The sequence below is a fragment of the Camelus dromedarius genome, chromosome 28 (genome assembly GCF_036321535.1).
Source record: "Camelus dromedarius isolate mCamDro1 chromosome 28, mCamDro1.pat, whole genome shotgun sequence".
In the NCBI taxonomy this organism is placed as follows: Eukaryota; Metazoa; Chordata; class Mammalia; order Artiodactyla; family Camelidae; genus Camelus; species Camelus dromedarius.
In genome coordinates this window covers 18,287,307-18,308,431 of record NC_087463.1, presented here as the reverse complement: position 1 = coordinate 18,308,431, position 21,125 = coordinate 18,287,307, and the positions used below count along the sequence as shown (strand labels likewise).

At 40.1% G+C, this 21,125-nt stretch overlaps 1 protein-coding gene across 4 annotated transcripts in view; it reads right to left on the bottom strand.

Moving 5' to 3' along the window:
- The window catches only part of SERPINB5 (serpin family B member 5), a 51,755-nt gene that overhangs the window by 23,175 nt on the left and 7,455 nt on the right, over positions 1-21,125 (bottom strand). Inside the window, exon 2 of one of the 4 annotated variants that reach the window (XM_064480401.1) lies at positions 7,764-7,877. The exons of the other annotated variants lie outside the window; for them this stretch is intronic. Within the exon in view, the coding sequence (XP_064336471.1) occupies positions 7,764-7,792 (29 nt within the window). The 5' untranslated portion in view covers positions 7,793-7,877. The remainder of the gene's footprint in view (positions 1-7,763; positions 7,878-21,125) is intronic. 4 annotated transcript variants of the gene reach the window in all.

Below are 21,125 nucleotides of genomic sequence, written 5' to 3'. Positions count from 1 at the left end.
GGCAGGACCACATGTGATTTCTCTCTGCATCCTTACTCCCCTCCTAGAGCTCACGCAGGGCTCTGCACACTACACGTTAAATAAACATGTCTGAAATTTGTAAAAGGACACACGAGTGGGGATCTAGTAGTAGACAGCAGTAAATTATTTGTAACTACAGCATGGTGCAGACAACAATCGCTATGAAAGGAAGTGGTGTCCTCTTCCAAGAAAGAGAGTAGCTATTTGAATATTTTGGAACACAAAGAATTAAAAGTTATAGCAGGTAAATCAAGGTTTTCTCTTTTTTTAGCAGTTAGATCAAAATGCTTGTGTATGCTACTGATTCTTCAACACTGTTGTGCAACAGAATCACGTAGGGTGGGGAGTGGGGAATCAGGAGAGGAAGTGCCATCAAATTGCATGTTCCCAGACCCAAACCCCCAGAGACTGGAGTCTGAAATCCTTCCCATGATTTATAACTGGATTTTCACAGATCATACTTTCCAAATCATAGGCTTCTGGCAGATTCCACACTGACATAGGTCATCCAATAGTGAGCACTGATTCTGGTATGAGATTCGCTGGTTCCCAGCTCTGCTGTTTGACTCCATGGCTTTCAGCAAACCACTAAAATTTCCCTTTGCCTCAGTCTCATCTGTAAAATGGGGGTGACATTAGCAACTCCTCACAGGGTTAGGATGAGGACTAAATGAGATAACACAGGTAAAGTGCTTAGACTAATGCCTGCCACCAATAAACGTCCAATAAATATTAACCATCATGATTTTTACTCTCTAAAAACTGGACTAAAGTTACATATCTCAGAGAGATTATTTTTCCTTTATAGTAAATATAAAGAAAAAAGGCTAGGTTTTTAAATTTTTATTTATTGGGGGGGTAATTAGATTTATTTATTTATGTTTAGAGGGGGTACCGGGGATTGAACCCAGGACCTGTGCATGCTAAGCATGCGCTCTGCCACTTGAGCTATACCTTCTCCCCTGGGTACAACTTTTTTAATTGGAAGAAAAATTGATAGTCTTTAAAGCTTGAGAGGAATTAAGACTTATTGACTGTATCACACACGCACATACATATGCACATACACATACACACACAATTTATGTGAAATTTCCACTTTCTACATTTAGGTCTGGGTGTCTTACAAACAGCAAAGAGAATAAATATGAAAAACAAGTAAAAGTGAAGTTTACTGTGGTGAGAGAGGAGGATTGAGACTTTGAAGAGAGGAGTCTGTATTTGATATTTCATATTAAATAATGGATATTTATCACTACTACCACTATGACAACTTATATTATGTTTTGCAGTTTATATGTTTTTATTGCATACCCAACCTTTTCATCTTTCGACTTTCATACAGAAAGTTTATGTATATTATCCCTTTCAAAGTCAGTTATATGTTATGGTACCAATTTTACAAATGAGGAAATTGATATTGGAAACTTAAGTAATTGCTAGTAAGAGATGGAGTCCAGCAGACACCCAGAAACCCAGAATCCAAACCCTGAGCCTGTACAAATACCACATCACCCTCCACTGCTAAAAAAAAAAAAAAAAAAAAAAAAAGTTTAAGGGTAAATACTGAATTCTAAATATAGATCAAGAATGAAAGAAAATTAATGAAACAAAGAAAATTCCTTACGCATTTACTATAGGTTTTCTTTTCAAAGGAAATCTAGAAAGGGAAGCCCAAAGACTGACCTCAAGCAGAACCACCATCCTGGCTCACCTGGTTAGAATCAAGCTCCATCCTGCCTGAGGCTCAGTGCCATTCACTGCCCAGGAGTCTCCCCTGCCCTCCATGATGGCGCTTCCCCCACATCATTACGGAATCCTGATTCTTGCACAGCCCTAAACAGAGCTACATTGTCAGCTACACCACTTGTTAATATCACAAGATGATGTAGTCACTCTCCTTGTGTAAAATAACATGTTCTTTTTTTTTCTTCTTTAATGGAGGTGCTGGGGATTGAACCCAGGACCCCATGCACGCTAAGCATGTGCTCAACCACTGAAATATACCCATCCCCCCAAAATACCGTGTTCTTGATATAAGTCTTAACACATACTTTTTTCAAGCTCTAAGTAGTCCAGGATTTGATGAGCATACTAGCATTTACCTACTGTCACCAGTCATGACTTCACAGGAAGGTGCTATCAGCCAGAGAAGGAGGAGTCTGAAGAAAGCAGAGAGAAGTCTTTGAACAGATACGGAGTAGGAGGAAGTTGTGTGAGAATGGCAAGATCCCCCTTCTTTACCAGTCCAAAAGATTACAAGGATGCCTTTAATACCTGAGCAGCCTAATAGCAAGGCTAGCCTTCAGCTGGGAAAAAGAAAAGCTAAAAACAAATGCAGTTCCTTAGAAAAAACTCAATAAATAGGGTTATTGGCACAGGAGTTGAGAATTAAATAGAAAGAAGAAACACGGAGTACAAATTAAACTGAGATTTCTCGCTCAATAAATCAAACATGAAGCATCTGATTCCTGAGTTATAAGTCTACAGTACATGGAAAGAATTAGCCATTCTTTTCAAAGAGGAGATAAATTACTAAGTCATCATAAAGCTCACCACGTGGGTTTTAGGTTACTAGGTGTTGTTAGGTGACTCATAAGACAGATTTAGTGTCAGAAAGAAGCTTCTGGGTTTCTTCCTTTTGAAAAACACCCTATGTTGCTTTTCCCCTCACTCTCAAACCATTGACAGTGGTGTTTGTGATAATGAGGCAAGCTTATCCAAGGTCTAAGCAATTATTAAATCCTAAGCCAGGCTGTTGGGGTAATTAATCTGGGTGGAGAACATAAATTTTGTATAGTCCAGCTCTAAAGTGCTGGGATTATTTTAACTTCAACATCTCTACCATAAAAAATCTGAGAACCAAGCCAGTGTGAAGACCAGTTCACAAGAATTATATCATCTCTTGTTTGATGGAGTCTCACAATTATAGGTGATCTGTCAGCATGAACAAAGCATATTTAAAGTTTAATAGAAACACTCTCTTTGCTTTATACAAGAAGTAATCAGCATACACTAAATAGTACTAACTTTGAGAAAAAAATGACCGTCATCTTCCAACTGCTGGTGTACAGTAATTGAGAACTGTGAATCTAGCAGAGAGTTTCTGTCCCTGTCATACTATAGAGAGCTCCACAGTGGCAAAGTGTAGCAAATTATTCATTTTTAGTCATTTGACAGATATTTGCTCATCACCTACCATTTGTCAGACATTACAACATCAAAGGCTTCATTGAAAATCCCCATGGCCCAGGCTGTCCCCAAATTCCTGCACACTGCACAATTTACGGCGTCAGAACTGAGTCAGTGGTCTCCAGCTCCTCTTTTCTTTGGCTCTCTCTGTATCTCTTTTCCTCAGAGTGACATTTTAAATTATGCCATACACAAATTATATCCTTATCGTTCATGGTGACGCCCTCCTAGCTTGAGGCAAGTTGCTCTCATATCTTCTTCAGGTCTCCATTTTCTTATCTTTAAAATGAAGGTAATAACACCTACTTCTTGGCGAGATGGGAGGAATAATTAGCCCTGAAACGCTTTGAAGGTGAAAAGTGACACATTACTCTTTGTGCTCATTATCTGGCCGCAGATGTTGAGTTTTCCATTTGCACTGGCACGTCCTCCGGGAAAACCACAGATGAGACTGTACTGAAAGAGTTTGTATGGTTAGTTCTTGGCAAATGAGCAGAGTCTATAGTTTCATTCTTCTACTTCTACCGTCTTAAAGAATACACTGTCCTAACCAACTGTTTTAAAAATGGATGCGTTAAAAAAAAGAAAAAAGAAAGAAAACAGATGCAAGAGAAAGAGCCCAACGTGCATTCTGCCTTTCCAATGCCAATCTCAGATAACCACATAGCTGGTAAAGAGCTTCCTCTTTAGTCATGTGCCACTTTTCACATCTCTATAGATGTATTCTAGCTAATGAATAAAGAAAAAAATGAAGAGGGGGAGGGTATAGCTCAAGTGGTAGAGCGCATGCTTAGCATACACAAGGTATTAGGTTCAATCCCCAGTACCTCCTCTAAAAATAAATAAATAAATGAACTTATTTAACTGCCCCCCCACTAAAATAAATAAATAAATAAATAAATAAATAAATAAATAAATAAATAAATAAATAAATAAATAAATAAATGTGCAATACATTCTAAAAAAAGAAAAAATGATAAGATTAGAACACCCTAATGAATTAACACATCCAGGCTATGATCATCAATGGCTGATACCATCACAAAAAAGAGACTAATTCGGACATTGCGTGTTTCTGGATGGCAGTTCACAGCATCACCTTTGAAGTAGTCTAACCAAAACAGATCAGACTTGAATACGATCAAGCTTCTAGATTTAATTACAAAATTCAGGAAATACAATAAATAACTTTAAATTATACCATAGAGATTCCATCAGCAAAATCCAGACTACAGGAAGTTCTGGTGTGGCAAACTCAGGGGCGTGTCATTTTCACCCAAAGTCAAGCTCCAAGGCAATCAGGCTTCCTTCTCCAGCCTCCCAGCCCCCATCCCTGCTCTCCTCACCCCACTGAAGTGACAAGAGGAAGCTTTAGAACCTGACTATGATGATAAGGATGAGCATAGCCAAAGCAAAATAATTTTAAGAAGGTCAGGAGTAGCCACGTCTCATAGAATATTTGTTTTTCTCTTCCTTTCCTTATATTTCCAATGTATTTCAATTAATGTACATAGTTTTTGTAATGTTTTAAGACCCCACAGCACAAGCAACAAGAAGAGAAACCTTCCAAGAAGATATTCTAGATAAAAAAACTTATGTGTTATAATTACTAATTGTGATTTTAGTCAAAATAATACCTAGATGTGTTATAAAAATGAAAAAAAATCATGTAAAGCTAGAACAGGAACCTACAGGAACCCTTTTTGCATATGAAAATATGTTTTTTTCCAGAATTCTCTGAGACAAATGATTATATGTTAGATTGGACAAACAGAGGAAACAAAATCTAGGTCTCATTTTTACAATGCTATAGTTTAAATGGCCAACAGTTGTGAAAGAGCTATTGCTGTCATAAATCAATTGTATTATAAACACGTGCATAGAAAAGTGTAGGCAGCCACAGTGATTACTCATGGATTCACAACACCTTTTCTAATCTAGAACACGTTTGTCAACACCTAAAATCCAATTTGAGTAAGTTGTGATTTTTCACCTAACATCTGGGGTGCCTTTGGATAATCTTACCTATAGCCAGAATGGTTAGCAATTTACCATACTAGAAAATGCTCAAGTGAAAATTCTAGGATGAAGAAAAACACACATATATACAGATAGATACATATGTATGTTTATATATATGGTCAGAATTGTTTGTCACACACAGAAGCACACTTGAGTTAGCCAGTTGCTACAGACTGAATATTTATGCCTCCCTCCCCCAAAAAAAGCGTATGTTGAAACTTAATGCTCAGTATGATGGTATCAGGAGCTGGGGCCCTTGGGAGACGTTTAGGTTATGAGTGTGAAGCCCTCATGAATGGGATGAGTGCTCTTATAAAAGAGGCTCCCAGACTCTCCAGCACCTTCCACCACGTGAAGACACGGTGAGAAGACTGCCATCTGTGAACCAGGAAGCAGGCCCTCTCAGCCACACCGTATCCGCGGGAGCCTTGATCCTGGACTTCCAGCCTCCAGAACTGTGAGAAATAAATTTCTATTGTTCATAAGCCTTAAAATCTTATGGAATTTGCTTTGCTAGATTTTGGACTTGCTTAGGACCCATCACCTTTTCTTCTTTCCCATTTCTCCCTTTTGGAATAGGAATGTCTAGAGCCTATGCCTGTTCCACCATTACATTTTGCAAACACATAATTTGTCTTATGTCACAAATTCACCAAATGGGGCAGCACCTTGATCTTGAACTTCTCAGCCTCCAGAACTGTGAAATATACATTTCTGTTGTTTAAATTACCCAGTCTATGCTATTTGGTTAGGGCAGTCTGAGCTGACTAACCCAGGTACTGAGACAGTTCAGTGGCCTAAACAGTCGTTTCAACAAATGGTGCTGGGAGAATGAAGTTGGAGCCCTACTTCACACCACATGCAGAAATTAACTCAAGATGGCTCACTAACCTACATATTAGAGTAAATGCTGTAAAACTTTTAGAGGAAGACATAAGAGTACGTCTTTGAGACCTTGCAGTAAGCCACGGTTTCTTGATATGACATCCAAAGCACAAGCAGCAAAAGAAAAATAAACAAATAGGACTTCAGCACAATTTTGTGCTGTAAAGGCCACCTCCAAGAAAGTGATAAAGACAAAAGAAAATTGCAAATATTTGCAAATCAGATAAGGGATTTGTATCAGAATATATAAAGAATTTTTGTCTCTCAACAATAAAAAGACAAACTACCCAATTTCTTTAATGGGCTAAGGATTTTAAAAGATATTTCTCCAAGGATGATATACCAATGGACAATATTTATTTTTTTATTGAAGTACAGTCAATTACAACGTGTTGATCTCTGGTGTACAGCACAATGTCCCAGTCATGCATATACATACATATATTCGTTTTCATATTGCTAATGGCCAACAAGCACAAGAAAAGATGCTCAACCTCATTAGTGATCAGGGAAATGCAAATAAAAGCCACAAAATACTCCTTTACGCCCACGAAGATGGCTGTAATCAAAAAGAGAAAAATCCACAAGTGTTGAAGATGTAGAGAACTTGGAACCCTCATACATTTCTGGTTGGAATGCTAAATGATACAGCTGCTTTGGAAAACAGTCTGACAGTTCCTCAAAATGTTAAATGCATGACCCAGCAATTTCAGCCCTCAGTATATACCTTCCTCATGAAAAGACATGTGCACAAAAACTCACCCATGAATGTCCATAGCAGCATTATTCATAAATGTCCAAAAACGAAAACAATCCAAATGTCCATCCACTAATGAATGGAGGAGTAAGATGTGGTATATGCATACCATGGAACATTATTCAGCCATGAACGGAAGGGAAGCAATAACACACGCCACAACAGGGATGAACCTTGAAAACATGCTAGGTGGAAGAAGTCAGTCACAAAGGACCATATGTTATGTGATTCTGTTCATATGAGATGCCCAGAATAAGCAAATCTGTAGAGGCAGAGAGTCAATTAGTGGTTACCTAGGACTAGGAGAAGGGAGGTTGGAGCAAAATGGGGAGTGACTGTTGAGGGGCACAGGATTTCTTTTAGGGGTGGTGGCCATGTCTAAAATTAGGTGGCAGTATTGGCTGCACAATTGTGAATATACTGAAAAAAAAATACACAGTGAATTGTACACCTTAAAAGAGTGAATGTTATATGATGTGAATTATATCTCAGTAAAGCTATTATTTTTTAAAAGAATCCTATAGGGAACGTCTGAGTGACATATAAGTAGTAGTGGTAAGCCAGCTTCAGATTGGAGGGAAATCATGCTTTGCTGGACGCTCCTTGAGCATCGGGGGCTGTTTTAGAGGCTCTGAAGAGAAGATAGGAAGTGAGACTTTGAGATGATGCTAAGACAATCCCTGGAAGATGGACAGGGGGAGCCAGTGAGCAGCAGGAGTGGCCGTTCAGCCCTCAGGTTGAAGCTGTCACTTCAGACCATGGGAAGGAGAGAGAAGAAATTTACACTGGGCAGAGCTATATTGGGGAATGGCTTGGGTTGCAATTTACATCATACAGTAGCATTCTAGTTATAGTTAGGAGCACTGTTGAAAAATCTAAAACCTACCGACAACATAATGCCATTTGCAGCAACATGGATGCTCCTGGAGAATGTCATTCTAAGTGAAGTAAGCCAGAAAGAGAAAGAAAAATACCATATGAGATGGCTCATATGTGGAACCTAAAAAAAAAAAAAAAGCATAAATACAAAACAGAAATAGACTAACAGACATAGAATATAAACTATAAACTTGTGGTTGCCAAGGGGGTGGGGGGTAGGAAGAGATAGGGATTTCAAAATTGTAGAATAGATAAACAAGATTATACTGTACAGCACAGGGAAATATACACAAGATCTTATGGTAGCTCACAGAGAAAAAAATGTGACAATGAATATATATATATATATATGTTCATGTATAACTGAAAAATTGTGCTCTACACTGGAATTTGACACAACATTGTAAAATGATTATAAATCAAAAAAATGTTAAAAAAAAAAAAGAAATGTTAATAGAGACAAAGAGGGACATTTCACAGAGAAAAATGGGTCAAACATCAGGAATATGTAACAATTACAAAGATACCTACACCTAATAACAAAGACCCAAAACACGTGAAGGAAACACTGATAAAAATGTAAAAGGGAGACAAATCCACAAGTACAGCTGGGGATCTCAAAACCCAACTTGCAAGAGCTGATAGAACAAGTAGACAGAAAATCAGTAAAGATACAGACGATTTCAACAAGACCATCTACCACCTTGACCTCACAGACATTTACAGAACAGCCTCCTGTGTACCTCTTCATCTGACTATTCATCTGTACTCTTTTTCATATACTTTACAATAAACCAGTAAACATGAAAAAAAAAAGAAAAATCTAAAACCTAAAATATTCCTAGTCCCTAGGAATAACCCTGTCTCTCTCTCTCAAACTCAAAGTCTACCTTCGACATCAAAGTTTTTGTGTCATGATCCACGAAGAAAAATGCACCTAACCAAACCTTATGTGAACGCAGAAAATATATGAATCCTGTATCTCACTGAGAGAAGCACGATATCGAGTCCCTCTCTTAGCAGGTGCGTTAAGGGAGCAATGCGTGCGGGTAGTTAATGGGAGTGTCTAAAGAGCCCCAGGCTACTGGGAGCTCTTGGTGAGTAAGTATGAGTCTGTCCAAAATCAAGGCCAAGCCCCATTAGTCTGGCAGCCAGTGACATCACAGGTGAGGTAGGGGACGGATGACTGCTATGGTCACACCCCTCCATAGAGGTTGTGTCAGATCAGGTGTGAAACACTGCAAAGGAGAGGACAAGGAATTTAGTATTCTCTTTCCATTTTTATATATGAACAGGACAGTGGCAACTGTCCTAGGCAGCCCCTACCTGCGAGGAACTGACTGGCTCTCGTGGAAGAGGGGTCTCCGGCTGCAGTGAGAGGAAGTCACTGGTATGTCTCAGAGAGACAGACCTCATTCTCTTTCACATGGTCAAGGTGCCTGAAAGTCAGCAACTGACAAGGTTGTGTCCCACTGGTCTAATCACTCACCCCATTATATGCACATGACTCAACTCAGCTTATAAAATATTATATAGGCCTTATATAAAGACATTCATCAGTTTATTTTCACTCCAAACCTCAATCAAACAAATTTTTCATTTGTCCATAGCATCTCTCAGTGCAAGGAGGCAGCAAGATGTATTACAAGAGAACTTTGGTTCCAACACTCATAAGATAAATGTCCCCAGATTAATTATACTGTTCTGAGCCTCGTTTCTTCACCTGTAAAATGGGAACTCAGAATTGTTGTGAGGTTTAAATAACCATCTTAAATTGTAAGTAAATACCAGTCTCTCCACGTACGCAATCGAATGCCAACTTCGCCCTAAACATTTGCGGTCTAGCCAGGATCCTCCTCGTTCAAGTTACATGTTAGAATTACCTGGCAGCACTTAACAAAGATAATTTCCTAGCTCTACCCCAAGAAAATCTGATGTAATTGATCTGGGGGTAGGACCCAGGAGTCAGTATTTTTAAAAGGCTCCCAGGTAATTCTAAATAGCAACCAGGGTTGAGAATTACTTCTCAAATCATGAGCTAGGAATCACTTTTAACAGAATCACCAGGGTTGATTGTAAAATGAGGATTCCAGGGCAGGGCCCCACCCTATGCTTACTGAGTCAGAATTTCTGGGAGGAGCCCCCAAATCTCCATTTTTAACAACTTCCTCAGTTAAACAGAATGTATACTGAAATTCAGGACCGAAAGTGTGGGGTGTATCCAGTGTTTCCTAAACCCCGCTGAAAAGACAGTTCTCGGAGCCTCACCCTAGAAAAGACGATCTTTTGTTGTATCTTTGCAAGGGTTCTGAGTTGGGGGCTCACTCATTTAGACTTTCACCACTTCTAGCATTCAGATCGAAAGGACCAACTGAACAATACATGAGCCTAAACCTGTATTCAGGATGAGGACATTCCTAAACCAATTTAACTATCACATTTCAACATGAAAGATTAGGTAGGAGACACAGCTGCCTGTTCAACTGGGGAGGAATGTGAGTTAATAATATGTTGCGATTCCCCACCTTCCCTCTCCTCTTTTGAGCTTCTTCCACCTCTGCAGCTCAAGGAGAGAAAAGACATGAAAGTAATATATTTATTTAAAAATAATATATTCACCAATGTATCCATTAGAATTACATATACGTGTGTGTGTATATACACACACACATATACACACAATTGTGCACACACTATATATATACATATTCTTATATACATTCATATATATGTACATATATATTCATTGAATGTATTCAAGAATATTCCTTTAGTGAATTAATCCTGCAGTGAATTGGCTTTCAGCCAGTTGACCTGGAGCCCCTATTCTCGTCCAGGGAAGTGCCCTGTTCCCTGAATAAACCATTTATTTTCCTGCTTTGGTGCCATGTCCTTCAGTCCACCAGGACTATTTCATTTCCCCTCCCTCCAGCAGTGAACACCTACTCATCTTTAAGGTCTCGCACAAGAAAGAAGTCTTCTTTCCACAGTTCCTGGCCCAACAATCTTCCCGTCCCTCTCCCCACCAGAAACAGAGCGATTCCCCATCTGCACATCCTCAGCCGGCATTCAGCATAAGACAGACAACACAGGGAATAATTCTTCCCCTGTGATCAACAATTTATATCTATTAGAGAAATTGAATAAATAATAAATAATTTTCCAAAACAGAATGCACCAAGCTCTAATGAATCAGCACTCCTGGTATCTGAGTCTGTCACCAATATGGTATATTCTTACAGACCTTTGAGTTCAAATTGTTCCACTGGAAAGGGGAGTTCCCCCTCAAATGTCTCTTCAAAGGCCTTAGAGGCGTTCTCATTTTAATTATTAAACCATAATTACTTTAATATTAGTAAAAAGCCAAACAGCTCCATTGATTTTTGACTTCAGTAATCTGAAACTTATTTTCATGTATATATGGTGCTATGATTTGTATTTGCTTAAAAGTTTTAAATAATTTTTATACTTATATTAATATACAATGTAGGACTAAAAAAAGTTCATCCTTTCATTTAGTTGACTCATAACCATATATATTTTAGTTTTTATGTATGTTTTAAAAGGTTAAATTATATTCCAAATATTCCATAGTTCAGAATTTTCCCTACTCAAACTCAACTTTTTCTGAATAATTCTAAACCAATGAGGATCTGCTGCTCTCTTTCTCCAAGTCTTCCTTCTTCTCGCCTCGGTCAAATCCACCCCCTCTGCTGCTCCCATAAAACATCTAAGAGAACTCACTCATTTGCTCATAAGAGAAGATATTTGGCTTTGGGATGTGAATGTGATCGGGCAGGTTGTCTGCCCAGGGACCGGGCACAGTTCCCAGTGGGGTTTGTTCCAGGAAAGGATTACCCTGACAAGCCCCTACAAGAGAATGGCCAGATTCCAGTTTCTAGGAATGAATGTATTTCTGTCACACATTCAAAAAGAACATTTCATCAGGGCGTGGGGCAAGCCCTGTCTTTTTTTAATCTTGGCTCAACACAAGGAACTCACACTTTGAAGAAGGGCTGGGAAGGAATGTGAGGGGTCCAATTAAAAAAGAATCACATTTCAGGTCCCCAGCCACCCCAGGAATGAGGCTCCTGAGCTGTACCTTTGAGGAAGGACTGCTGGGCATACAGATCCATCAAGACGTTTACTCTACCTTAGGGATAAATTTTTATGGGGTGATAAGAAATAACGCATATCTGTATTCACTTCCAGAGACATATTTACATCTCAAGGAACTAGAAGTGGAGCAACGTGTTTCCCTGGGGACTCATTTTTCTAACTTCCTGTCAGCCTCAGTGATGGTCCCCATGACTTTACTGCCAATGAATGAGTGACATCATCGCTGCCTCATTCAGACAGCACATTTTGAAGAGACATTCACTCAACTTGACCCACTCAGACACTGTGTGTGTGTGTGTGTGTGTGTGTGTGTGTGTGTGTGTATGTGTGCACGCGCGCGTGTGTGTGTGTGGCTGTGTGGTAATATTTCTCTAAGCTACCACATGCTTTTAATTTATTACATTTTCAAACATCTAGGCATTTACTCAGGGTTAAAAGAAAGTAAGTTTTAATGCCCAAGAAATAAAATAAGCAATCTGTTTCCAACCACAACACTTTTTAAATTTAACACATGAAAAAAAAAAAAGAAATAAACTTTTAGAACCATGGTACGAATGGCTCGGAACGTAGGTCTGTCTGTCTACTCTGAATTCCTCCACCTCGACTACCATGCCACTTCTCTCGACTGAATTCCCCTCGGGTCCAGTACCTGCCATCACTGATGGTGCGAACCTCTGCCCCTCTCCTTCCTAGGCTCACTTCTCTGTCCTGACAGCTGTAGCGCTCCCCCACACCCATATCACCTCAACCACCGCCTACCGCACAGGGCCACTTCAGAATCCCTGTTCTCTGGTGAACAAAGAGGGAGCTCTGTGAGATGTGACTGCATGTGGCTCCCATCCTGTTTATCCATCCTTCATCTACACTCTCAGGCCCTCCCACCAGCCCCAGGGTGGCCAGAATTAGAAAACAAAGATGTCAAAAGGAGTAAGACAGAAAAGATGTGAAAAGAGAAACAATAGAACCCACCTCGTTCCCCACTCCAGTGAAATAAAAGACCCTCTCGTTTGGGACGAGGGAAGAGGAGGGTTTGGAAAAGGAAGCAAGAAGGTAATGTTCAGTGTGGGACACAAGCTGCCTAGCCCTTGGCAAGTCATTTTGAGGCGGGGGAGATAAGGCCTCCTTTGAAGTTTCAGAAAGTGAGGAACAGGCAGGGCCTGAGCCTCACAACCTGGAGGAGGCCCAGGAAGGTAGCAGGCTCCACAGGGAGGTTCTCCCTGTCACCCGAAAGTTTGTGCAGGCACAGGAGGGCATCTGAAAAAGCTATGGTCCCCCTCTTCTGGGGACCTTTTGCAGCTGGGATACAAAACCGTCACACCTAAGCTAGATTCCCATTGTGGGGAAGAAGGAGGTGGACTCTGTTGGAAAAGCCATGTCCTTCCACCATAACCCATGGCTCCTTCTAATTAGACCCACCCAAAATGCCCTTGAGGCCTAAGACCTTCATAGTCAATAGTAAGTTCAATTAGTTTAATGATATATTTATTTTAATCAGTTAAATTATATATATTCATTCATTAGCTTAATTCTATGTAAGCATCTTACGTTTAACTAGCCCACCCAGCCTCAGACCCCACATGAAGGGGGAAGGAAAGCCAGCCAAGAGTGTGGCCGGCAGTCTCAAGGCTACCCCTGCGGGCGGTGGGTGGAGTTCTACCGCTGAGGACTGAGGCCATCCCAAGAGCCCACAGACACGTGCCAGATGGGAAGCCGAAAAGCTATTAGCAACCGTCCAACAGGAGCTCGATACCCAGAGCCAGCTTGTGCACAGATCCCCTGCTACCACTTCCACAGGCGTAAGCCCTGGCCCAGAAGTTCTGCATGTTTGAAAGCTGTGGGAACATGATGTCAAAACACTATTCGGAGCCCTTGAACAAAGCACCACCAAAAGTGATGCAAAGAAAACATGAACCTCTAGGCTCCTGTGGGTCAATTTTTTAACTGGTCCTTTCCTAAACAGGTTTTGGACAAACTGTGAGATGCCACCCTGAGATGTGATTTGTAAATTATGAAACGGCAAATATCATGTATCTCTCATGCTCCTGTCCACTGTTGGAGCTCCTCTGGTCCCATGCTGTCTAGTTAACCACCACTAGCCCCACGGGGCTACTGAGCTCCTGAAATGTGGCTAGTCTGAAGTGGGATGTGCTACAAATGACAGCACAGCCAGATCTCGAAGACTTAATGTAAGATATCTCATTAATTTTTATACAGATTACATGCTGAAGTGATAATGTTTTATATCTACTGGGCTAAATAAAAATACATAATTAAAATGAATTTTGCTTGCTCCACTTTACTTTTTTCTTTAATGTGGCCACTAGGAAATGTAAAATTAATATGTGGCTCATCCTCGCAACCAGCTTGCAGTATTTTTCTACTGAACAGCATTATTCTATAGAGATGCATTTTTCATTTTAACCCAGAGAGCTGTAGGCCTAAATTTGCTTCACAGCTGGTTTCCTAATCTGTGCCTTTTCTTTTTCCTGCCCTGAGGCTACTATTTCTGACAGTTTTCAAGGGAGTTACAACAAAAGGTAAACTGCTTGCTTTCGAATCCGTTAACAGTGGCCTGGGTAGAGAGCTGTAGTTTCAGTGAGTAGCCAGTAGAGGGACCTCTTACCACACTTAGGACCGAAAAACTAGGAGTATCAGTTATTTTAACACATTGTTAATTGGTTAACAGACAGATTGGTTGAAATAAGAAAATTAATATATTCATATTGAGTGGAAGAATTTAAAATTTGCACATGAACCTGCCATTGGGGAACTGCTTCAACAGCCAAAACATAATTAAAAGGAGTAATAATATTTGCATTCCTCTTATTTTTCTCCTAAAACTCTTTGAATTACAATTTTAAAAACAATTTGAATTCCCCTTTCAAACCTCTAGATACCTAAGAGTAAAATTTTGAAATTTCCTGATGTTAACTACTTACTTTATAAAGGAGATTTATGCTTGGTCATTTGTATAAAATATTTATAACAAAAGAGTGATTTGGTAGTCAATATTTAATGTCCCATCATAACTAATGTTCTTAATGGCAGTTACTCTTCTGAAGTTAATTGTCCTCGGGTTCTGCTGCCCCTTGGAACCTTCTGGTAATGTTTGGATAATACGTTACTTTAATTTGATATCGCCGTAACTCAGAGTTCCTGCTTGCAAACAAGAAAAACTGACTTTGTCTAATCTAAACAAAGGAGAGGAAATAAGGTGAAAGGATATTAGAACGATGACAGAACTGAAGGGAAGGCCAGAAAATCCAGTTCAGGAATTGAGCAGGAACCAAAGGGGGCCAGAAACCTCCCCACTGGCCCACCTGGGGGCCACGGCCACACCCAGGGCCACTCATCCCACTGCTGGTTATGGAGTCTGACCTTGCTGCTGTGGACCATCCGCTTAGGATTCAAAAGCTCAAGCAGGAACACCCACGCTGAGGTTGCAGGTTCATGCTCCGTCCACATGCTGTCTCCTCACCCCCTACCCCAGCCTCCACCCAGGAGCAGGGCCCTGCCTCCCTCTTCTGCTTGGGCAATCTGGGTGTTGTGGGTTGCGTGTGCCCTTCCAAAACAGACATGTTCAAGTCCTCACCTCCAGTATCCATGAAAGTGACTTGACTAGGAAACAGGGTCTTTACAAACGTCATCAAATGAAGATGAGGTACGCAAGAAAAAAAAAGTTGTAACTATGTGTGGTGACAGATGTTAACCATACTTACTGTGGAGATCATTTCACAGTATATACAAATATCAAATCATTATGTTGTATCCTGGAAACAAATATAATGTTATATGCCTACTGCATCTCAATTAAAAAAATTAAGATGAAGTCATACTGGATATCCAAGACATCCCTAAGTCCAAGATGGCTGGTGTCTTTATCAGAAAAGGAAATTTGGGGTGCAGAGGTTCAGACGGGAAAAGAACACAATGTGACACAGAGGCAGAGACTGGAATGATGGGTCCACCAACCAAGGACTGTACCACGAGAACCAGGAGAGGCAAGAAAGGACCCTCCCTTGGAGCGTCCAGAGGCAGCGTGGCCAACACTTTGACATGGGACTTCCAGCCTCCTTGGTTGCTGCTTTGTCACAGCAGCACCAGGACCCTGGGGGCCCCTTAACAAGAAAGGGTGGTCTGGGAGCTGAACCACCAGAAACCCCAGACACAATCTTCTGTTCTTTGTGCTTAGACATTTGACAGGTGTTCTTTTAAATTATTTTTTAACACCTCTCAATCCCTCACAGAAATATTCTGGAAATAACAAAGAGCTAGGAAATCTACAGATTAACCACATTTGGATTTATTCACATAAATCTGTGAATTTGTGGATAAATCCTCACATAAAGTAAATACACTATTGTGATAAATACTAATGCACCCCATGTATCATCTCTGTGTATTTATGTGGAGCAGAGGGACAAGTGGTACCTCGCATTTATCAATCGGCTGATCTCTCCCAGTAACGTGTGTTCCATCTTAATTGTCACATCAACTCTTGATACTGGGCATAACTGTTGAGGAAATTGACTTAACCATGGACACATTATCCAGGCAAGTTCATGCATCCAGTACAGGGCACCCTTCCCATGACTCTCCTTCCCTGCATTAGGCTAAAAAGAATGTCCCCAGCAGAGATGAGCTTATGAACTGCTTGGGCAATAAGAATCTTCTGTGAAACTGCTCTGGAGAACAATCTGCACAAACCACATGGTGGGCACCATCCCACCCCCACACCCACCCGGGCCTCTCCTCTCCCACTGGGAAAGAGCCAGCTCAACTTCATGCCTCTCAGTAGCCAGCCCGGCCAAGCCTGGCTTAGCCCAGAGCAATCTCTTCTTCCAACAACAACTGCTGCCTGTAACACGCAGCTCACACTTGTCTCTCAGGACTATCTACCCCCGATCTCTCCATACAGGGATGCACTATAAGCTCTTTGAGAATTGGGATCATGCCTCCTACAGGGAGTTCCCAGTGAAACCATCAAAGCTGGACTATAAACCACGCTCACTTGTGAGAACAAACAAGCAGCCCAGGTCCCAGAACAGAGAACAACAGATGCTCAAAAATGGGATAAATTAATTAATTCAAAATTGATACCAGAATCAAGCGTTACTGTGTAAAATGCAAAGGGTTTCCAACTTTGCACCTTACAATGATCACTATTGCTACAAACAGAGGAAGTGGCGAGGTTGGCAGAAACCTGTGTGCTCTTCTGTGCAAGAAAGAGGAAGCATCCAACAGTATCCACATGTGGCAAAAGTGTAGCAGCACAGAGAAGTGGGCATGCAATATACGAGGATGAAAAAAGAGGATCTTGAAAAGAATGATGAAGAGAAATGCCAGACCAAGGCGGTTCATCCAATCCACATCATAGCCCTTCAAGTAACTAGGGCCCTGCCAGAGTGAGCCTACCTACCTGTGGAAACCATGGGCATTAAGCGTCAGAATTAACTGTAAGATCTGAGAAAAAGGCATTGCAGAGGTAACATCCAATACCTCTGTAAAGCAATGGACTCCTCCTGGAGCCCATTAGTAAGTTTTCCTAAAATTTCATACCTGATCACCATCTCCATTACAAAAGATAGCATTACGCTCTGTCTGCCACAACACTGCCCTAGAAACTGTAGATCGTTATGAAGTCTATTTTATTTTCCCATAGGAATAATGCTACACTTTGGCATCAGGTGGCTCATGGAGGTAAAAAATAAAAAGCACGACCAGGTATTGAATGCCCACAATGGGCCAGACATAGTAATTCATTATCTGTATTTTTTTTTTTTGCAGAAATCTTGTAAAGTAGGAATTATTAGGCCAGTTTTAAAGATAAGAAAACTAGGTTTCAGAGCAGTTAAGTGCCTGTCCTTGGGTCTCATTTCAAAAACTGTAATACTTAATGTTATACCACAGTGCCTCAAAAATCGGGCTTAAAAGCAAAGATGCACGTCTCAGCATCCCTAGTCATTTCATGTAATACAATTATGCTACGCCTTGAGAGACTGCTTTAAAGCCACACGAGACTTTAGAGATGATCTAGCTCATCTTCTTCGCACACACACAAAAAAAAGCAGACTAAAAACGACAGAAGCTAATAATGACGTTCCTAAGGTCAAAAAGAAAGGGAGTGGCATAGCTGAGTATAGACCTGGAGTTTTCCGATTAAATCACACAGAGTTTCATTCCAACTCCTCTCTTAACTAAGAAAGGCCATGAAGCTGCTGAGTGGGACAGTGAGGATTAGAACCTAGGATGTCAGGACTTCCAGCCCAGAGAGAGCTCTTCCTACCACACCACAGTGTGCAGAGACCGCACAGTAGTTACAACATCACCGTCAGCACATCACGAACATATTTGTGTTGTAATACCCACTACTTAAGACAATCAATGCACAATGCTGCCCTTTTTCATTCGGAAAGTTTAGAAGGAGCTTGGAGGGTTCAATGCCTTCCACAAATAGTCAACTCAATTTAGATTTGTTGATTGACATATTGTCCACTTGGATCAATTACATGACACTTAACACTCTGGGGTCTTTGAAGAGAGCCAACTCTTAAATAAGTTAATGTCTCCATCTCTCTCCAAGGTATATATTTCCCCCGACCTGAATCCACCCCTTAGGGACTCATATATATAATATCCCTTTTCTGGAATTTCTCACTGGCACAGTAAAACCACTTTCTTTAGGGGGTATTCCTTGCCTTGATAGGGGTATACACTTTCTCTTTTAAGAGGGAACCTGAACTTTTTGCTTCTACAAAGTCCCACCACTTTAAAAACAGATCCTAAAACACGAAGAATGAAAGCTGAACATTTCAGTCTTTTCACATTTTTATTTATATTTTCCCTTCACTTGACTTTCTTACTATATTGTTTTAACAACCTGTAAATACTTGATAACAATATATGGAAGGCATTTGTCATTAGCACTACAATTTGCTGCTTTCTTCTATGATTTTTATAGACCTAAGTTGTCCCATTGTAAAATCTACTACAAAATTGCTTTTACAATTGTTTCTAGTTCTCATTCATGTGTTACTGAGTGTCTTTTACATGATAACTGTTTGGCCCAAAGCTTTGTTGCACCAGATTGGATGAGCCAAAGAACCCTCCAAGAGTATGGGGGGGTGGGGTGGAGGATGGAATTTTCCAATGAAAAACACAGCCATTTTTGCAACCTCAAAAACACCACTGGCCAGGAGTTTCCCTTGGGAGCAGTTTGTCTGGCACTGAATAGCATATTTTCCCAGCATGACCTTAGGATATAATTTGGTAATGAGACCATTTGACAACCTTGAGCTTTAATACAATGAAAATAAATAATTGAATTGGATGTGGTTTTTAACCTATCCTTTCTCTTTCAAGGTGGAATTTGGCCAAGATTATGAATAAACACTTGAGCTATCAAGAGTTTCATTCTGTAATTATAATTTGGATAATATGAAAGGACAACTCTCTGCAGTAGCACAGAATGTCTTTATATGAACAAATGTAAATTCCTTCATTGCATCTAAAGTTCCCTTTCTAGGCACAGTTCAGACCCAGCCTTTTCTGTGATCAATGCAGCCAACATTTCTCACTTGTTTTTTGTTTGTTTGTTTGTTTTTTATTGAAGCACAGTCAGTGACAACGTATCAATTTCTGGTGTACAGCATAATGTTCCCGCTACACATAAATACATGTATTTGTTTTCATATTCTTTTTCATTCTCACCACTTGTTTTTAACTCATAAGGTGCACATTGTATTATCATTCGTTTTGCCCCATGAAGACTTCTTTCTGTTTGTAACTGCTCTGTTTCCCAATTATATTAAAAGTTCTGGGGAGAAAGGGCCATGTTTGACTTCTCATTTGGATTCATTAAAACACCAGACTCAGGTCTGCAAACCTAACAGGAGTTCAGTTAGTACCAGTTAGTTGAGTGATTGAAAAGTATCATTGGTCCAAGCATAGGTGTGTCGCCAATTCTATCGTCTCTTCTTAAAGTCCCAGAGTTTACATCTATTCACACATATAAATAGGAATTCCATCCCACATGCTTTGATTCCAAAGACTAACACAATTACAGAGTAGAAACAGGAGGATTAAACGGCTTATCTAGTTAAAATATTGACCTCAAGTTGCACTGAAACAGTAGCTTCCAATAAAACATTTTTTAGGTTTGGCAATTCTTGGTTTTTTCATCTCACCATTGATATGTATTCTTTTCAAATCTGCTTTTAAATACTGATAAATCACAAAGCAGAAAGTTGCCAGCTGATTTTCAATCTTAAGTGGTCAGGTTGGCCTTTCATTCAGGGGTCCCTAGTCCTGCCCCATACCCCTCTCCACCCAGAGTATTACCTTCACCAGTTACTCAGAAATTTACCATAGTGCTGTTTACTAGATGTTTAGCTCATAATTAAATCATGACACTTCTACACAAAACCCCAACCAACTTTTATTTTTCTGATACAATGATATCCCTTTGAAAATGTCTGCAGATATGTCTATGCACTTTGTAAAGGAAGAAAAGGAAAATGGAAAGAAAGCTTAAAGTCTCAACCGATTTGCTTTAAGTTGATAATAATGAGCTTCTAAGATAGTGAAGAAACCATTACACTACTTTAAGAAAAAAAAAACACACTAAACAGACATCATATTCGAGCCTTCTCCTGTAAAACACATAATTGCTACTCTTATAGTGTATTTATTTTATTTCTGCCTAATCTCGTTGTAGAGTTGACTTAATTTAGCAATCAAATGGGACAATGAAAATTAAATTAGACTATAATTCTTGGGGAAAATTCGGCTTAGATAACAAAAGGCAAAATTCCTTTGCTAATGTAGACAGTCATTAGCGTGATGATGGTATTGTTGCTCTTGGGAGAGCGTGCCATCCTGCGCTAGGTGTTACTCTCCCAAATCCTGCTCCTGAAACTGGTCCATGAGAAGTAAATGCAGGTTAATTTTTGAACTAAAAATGATTCCACCCCAACAATCTCACTCCAGACCTCTGTGCTGATTTGGTGGCAGCAACCTGGGGAGCTTTCGCCTGCTCAAAAGACAGGAGTGAGTCATTCTGGAGACGAACTCAGCGGACAGTAAGAGCTTGTATGTCTCAATCAGTTTTGCTGCTAGATTATGTACTGGTTAGCATATTTCTAAGGTACAGAGAAGTGGTTCCTCTTTATAAACCAAATGCTTTCAGCGCATACAATTTCCCAAGGCAGCAGTATTTCATGAAGCCTTTCTTCATAAGCACCTGTCTTTA